General features: G+C 54.1%; 1 protein-coding gene across 1 annotated transcript in view; it reads left to right on the plus strand.

Annotated features, from left to right (window-relative positions):
* Nucleotides 1-4,824: 4,824 nt before the first annotated feature.
* POSPLADRAFT_1150336 (hypothetical protein) overlaps nt 4,825-5,542 on the plus strand; it is a gene marked incomplete at both ends in the record, with an annotated part of 3,325 nt that continues 2,607 nt past the window's right edge. The window contains one exon of the mRNA XM_024486406.1: nt 4,825-5,431. Coding sequence (XP_024336395.1) covers nt 4,825-5,431 — 607 coding nt within the window. The remainder of the gene's footprint in view (nt 5,432-5,542) is intronic.

Consider the following 5,542-nt stretch of genomic DNA (forward strand, 5'->3'; position numbering starts at 1 on the left):
ATGAAACTGCCTGAATGACAGAGGGATAGGAAAACGGCACTCTCCCTCGGTAACTACGTCACCCGCTTCGAGCAGCTAGCATCAAAGGCTCAGCTCAAGGACGCCGAGGTCAATGGCACCAACCGCGTTGAGAATGACTACCACACTCTCCATGCCAACTTCGTCAAAGGACTCCCGAAGGAGCTGTATTTTGCGCTCGCAACCAGGGTCGCTAGGGATCGACCCAACACCATGAAGGCCTGGTACGACGAAGTCCGAAACGCCGATGCAGCCAAGCAGGGGGCTCTCATCGTCACAGACACCAGGGACTATGGCGAACCAATGGATATCGACGCCGCTGCCGTCGCATCAACCTTCGCCTCCACATCGGTAGGAAGGAAATGGGAACTAGGAGCCGTTCTCAACGAGGCCGATCGGAAGCTCCACAGGGACAGGAACCTGTGCTTCTACTGCCACATCAAGGGTCACAGCGCCAAGGATTGCCGAAAGAAAGCGGCCGCACGACAAGGGGGTGGAAGGCCGAACCAGGGAGGATCGGGGAAGGACGACTTCCGTGCCAGAATCAAGGCACTCTCCGCCGACGAGAAGCGGGAGCTGTATGAAGAACTTACGATGGAGGATTTTTGAAGGGGCAGGGTGAGCCGACGCAACCACTGCCCGTATCCGTTTCACTGTCCCGTGTAATTCTAGTAGTCCGAAATGAACACGCTCTGCACATTCCGATTACTGTGGGACAAAAAGACATTAAGGTGCGCGCTTTTATTGATAGCAGCGCAACAGGAATCTTCATCAGCCCGAGATTCATCCAAGAGCATCAACTTCGGACAGAACCTCTTCCCCGACCCATCCCCGTCTTCAACGTGGATGGAACACCGAACAAAGAAGCACTCATCACGCGAAGAGCTCTCTTATCCTACAAGATAAGCGGAGAACCCCGATTCGTCAAAGCCTACATCGCCAGCATCGGCAAGGAAGACATCATCTTCGGCCATACCTGGCTCAAGCTCGAAAACCCCAAGATAGACTGGAAAACCAGACGAGTTGAGCTAAACCACCGGTGGACAAAAGACGAGACCAGGGCCTGGAAGATGGACCTGTACCAAAGGCGAGTGGCTTGGCTAGAACTAAAGAAGGCCGTAACTACCCCACTCCCAGAACCAACGGAGGACGAATTCGTCGTCATCTCCACCTCGGAGCACGCAACCCTTCCCGAACGAAAGACTAGCGGCGCAGCAGGATATGACATCTCTGCCGCGCATCAACTCATCATCCCTGCCCGACGACGAGGCCTGGTTGGCACCGATCTTATCATGGCTATCCCCAAAGGACACTACGGAAGAATCGCACCTCGGTCTGGTCTAGCGCTAAAAGAAATCGATGTCGCTGCAGGAGTAATCGACTCCGATTACCGAGGCAAGATCTCAGTCCTACTGGTCAACAACTCTGACCTCCCATTCACCGTCGGGGTCGGCAGCCGAGTTGCTCAGCTCATCCTTGAAAGGATAAGCACCCCACCAGTAACTATAACCGACTGCACTGACAAAACAGAACACGGGGAGGATGGGTTTGGGTCAACGGGTATTGCGTCCATCGAGGAACAAGTGGAGGACATCGACGATGATGAGTTCATCATTTCCTACTTATCTGGAGCACCAATGATCACCAAGTACGAGAAACAGGAACCCCTGGCCGTAAGGGACGCTCCGCTCAAGGAGCGACTCCCTGAACTTTCATCTGGCTACAAACGACTTCACAACGGTATGATCTGGAAGATCCACCACGACATTAGGCGCGTCACCACTTCCACTGAACTGGCAGCATCGAACACCCAAGGCAAGACAGAAAAAACGCTACCACAGATGGTACTGTCCTACCTACACGATCTCCTCCCCGTCTTCGACAAAGCCACGGCTGCGCGACTTCCAGACCACACCGAATATGACCACAAAATCAACCTCAAGGAGGGCTTCGCGGATATGAAGCAACAGGTCTATCCGCTCAACCCACAGCAACGAGAGGAACTCGACAAGTTCCTCAAGGAGAACCTGAGTAAAGGGTACATTCACCCTTCAAAATCCCCGTTGGCAAGTCCATTCTTCTTTGTTGGTAAAAAGGACGGTTCACTATGCCTCTGTCAAGACTACTGGCTGCTCAACGAGAACACGGTCAAGGATCGATACCCGCTCCCGCTTATATCGGACCTCCTTGACAAGTTGAAGCACGCCAAGATGTTCACGAAGATGGACCTCCGCGCCGGATACAACAATGTTCGAATCAAGAAAGGGGACGAATGGAAGGCAGTGTTCATCGTACCCGGAACTGATGGCAAACCACCGCAGCTATACGAACCAACGGTGATGTTCTTTGGGCTGTGTAATTCTCCCGCTACGTTCCAGCGAATGATGAACACAATATTCGCAGACATGCTTCAAGAAGGCTGGCTATGCATTTACATGGACGACATCCTGATCTTTTCCCAGGACAAGGCAGAACACGAAGAACGAACACGACATGTTATCGAATGACTTCGGCAACACGACCTCTACCTCAAACCGGAGAAATGTGCCTTCGATGTCACCGAAGTCGAATTCCTCGGCATGATCATCCGCCCAGGAGAAATCGCAATGGACCCCGTCAAACTAGCTGGCATTGCAGATTGGCCGGTGCCGTCCAACCTCAGGCAAGTACACGCCTTCGTTGGATTTGGAAACTTTTACTGCCGGTTTATCAAAGGCTTCTCGGACAAAGTGCAACCACTGGTTGCTCTCACCCGGAAGGACGTCGCCTGGACCTGGGGATCTGACCAACAGAAAGCCTTCGAGACCCTCAAGAAGGCATTCCTAGAAGAACCGGTACTACACATGCTGGATCCCAACCAACCCTTCGCTATCGAAACCGACGCCTCCAAGTTTGCAACCGGAGCAGTACCATGCCAGCGTGATGACAACGGTGATTGGCATCCTTGCAGATACCTCTCTCAAAGCTTCAATGCAGCAGAGAGAAACTACGACATCTACGACAGGGAGTTATATGCGGTCATCCGCGCACTAGATGAGTGGAGGCACTATCTCATTGGCAGCCCATACCCAGTGACGATTCTCAGCGACCACAAGAACCTCACATATTGGAAACAAGCCAAAGACATGAACCGACGACAAGCACGCTGGGCGGGTAAACTGACCGAGTTTGACTTCCGCCTGGTACACGTTCCTGGTACCCAAATGGTGCAGAGCGACACTCTCTCCCGCTGACCCGACCATGATGACGGCTCTAATGACAACACCGATGTCGTTATGCTCCCACCGGAAGTATGGGTCGCTGCCATCGACATCGACACCCGCGACACCATCCTTTCCTTCAAAGACGACCCAATAATGAAGGAAGGACTCACTGCAGCGCGCACTGGAGGAACACCACGCACTGGAACAGACTGGTCCATCGATGATGACCTCCTCTTATACCAGGATCGGGTCTATGTACCCCCAGATGAGTCTCTTTGCAAACGTCTCGTCTCCCACTATCATGACCTCCCCTCCGCAGGACACCCTGGTGTTCAGAAAACCCTCCTCGGCTTGCGCCGTGACTACTGGTGGCCGAGCATGGCCCAGTTTGTCGCTCGCTATGTTAACGGCTGTGGCATCTGCCAGCAAATGAAGGTTAACACACATCCAGCCCGACCACCCATCACCCCCATTTGACCCCGCGCAAATGCCAAGCCCTTCAGCACATTCTCATGCGATTACATCACTGACTTGCCACCATCCAATGGCTTCGATTCAATTTTGGTTGTAGTGGACCACGACCTTACGAAGGGGGTAATTTTCATCCCATGCAACAAAACAATTGATGCTCTTGGGACGGCAGACGCAATGTACCGAGAGGTCTACAAGTGGTTTGGACTCCCAGACAAGATCATCAGTGACCGAGGACCGCAATTTGCGTCCAAAGTCTTCCAAGAACTGTGCAAAATGACTGGAGTTCAATCAGCCATGAGTACGGCATTCCATCCGCAAACCGACGGCGAGACAGAACGAGTGAACCAAGAGCTGGAGATCTACCTCCGCTGCTTCACTGCCAATGATCCGGATAAGTGGGCTGACCATCTTCACACTGCGCAATTTGCTCACAACTCCCACGAGCATTCCACGACGAAGGCATCCCCGTTCAAACTCATGATGGGATACGAACCTCGTGGAATACCCACCGCACACCCGGGATCAAACACGCCCCAAGCAGCTTATCGCCTCAAGGACTTGCAAAACATCCGTGAGGAAGCACATGCGGCAATGGAGATGGCCTAGAACATCCTGGCCAAGAGAGTAAAAAGGAAGGGGGGTTCCTTCCGTAAAGGTCAGCTGGTATGGCTAGACTCCCGGAACTTGAAGCTGCCGTACCCGTCCAGGAAACTAGCCCCGAGGCGAGAAGGGCCGTTCAAAGTCCTAGATAAGATTGGAACAGTCGCGTACAAGCTAGACTTGCCTAGCACCTGGCGAGTCCACCCCGTTTTCCACGAATGGCTTCTATCTCCCTACTCGGAGACGGAGATCCATGGTCCGAACTACATGAGGCCACCCCCTGACCTTATTGAAGGCAAAGATAACTACGAAGTCGAAGCCATCATCGGACACCGAGAGAACAAGAGGATGCGACGCCGCGAATATCGCGTCAGGTGGAAGGGTTACTCAACAGCCGATGACTCATGGGAGCCCGAAGCAAACCTGACTGGGACGGCTGACGAAGTGTTGGCAGAGTATAAGAACAGGAAGGACTTGAGCTGAATCGATAGCAGCTCAACCCAGTCACTACACCCCTACTTGTACCAACATGTCCTCCACCCTCCCGTTCCTCGACCAGTTCAACGCCCCCTCAACTGAGGGCGGAAAGAGGATTTTGATCTACACCCCTAAGCACACCCATGTTGGCAACAGCACTTTGCTGACGCTCCTTCTCAGTAATCCCACCGATGTTTTCAACAAGCTCAAAGCCCACAACCCCGAGGCAACCAATGCCACCGACCGCGCTGCACTAGAGGCGTATCTCTCCGCCCGCCGCGAATACGACGAGGCTGTCAAGGCAGCCGACGAGGCCATCGACCACCACAAGCGGCTCCTACGCCAACAGGACGACCGCGTCCTCACCGAGCTCATCCGGCTCGACAATCTGAAAGTTGCCCATCGCTTTCAACCGCTCTTACCACGCAGCATCCGGGCACGGCACAACAAATTCATCCCGTGCGCCATCCCCAACGCATACTTACCCCTACCCGCACCCCTACCGACGTCTGCCTTCAGGCGCCCCCCGATCCCATCCCCTTTCCTCCAAGCAACGCCGCGAAGCACTACCATCCCGGCCGACTGGCAACCCAACCCTGGTTGGACCCCAAAGGGAAGCTGCAGGCGATGCGGATCGTCTCGACACTGGGTACGGGACTGTCCAGACGTACGATGCGCAGGATGCGGAAAAGAAGCCCCTGGACACCTGGAGCGAGAGTGCGGAACCAGGCCAATGAAGCGACACGTATCCGCACCACCTGAAGAACCTG

This window comes from Postia placenta (genome assembly GCF_002117355.1).
Source record: "Postia placenta MAD-698-R-SB12 unplaced genomic scaffold POSPLAscaffold_12, whole genome shotgun sequence".
Lineage (NCBI taxonomy): Eukaryota > Fungi > Basidiomycota > Agaricomycetes > Polyporales > Adustoporiaceae > Rhodonia > Rhodonia placenta.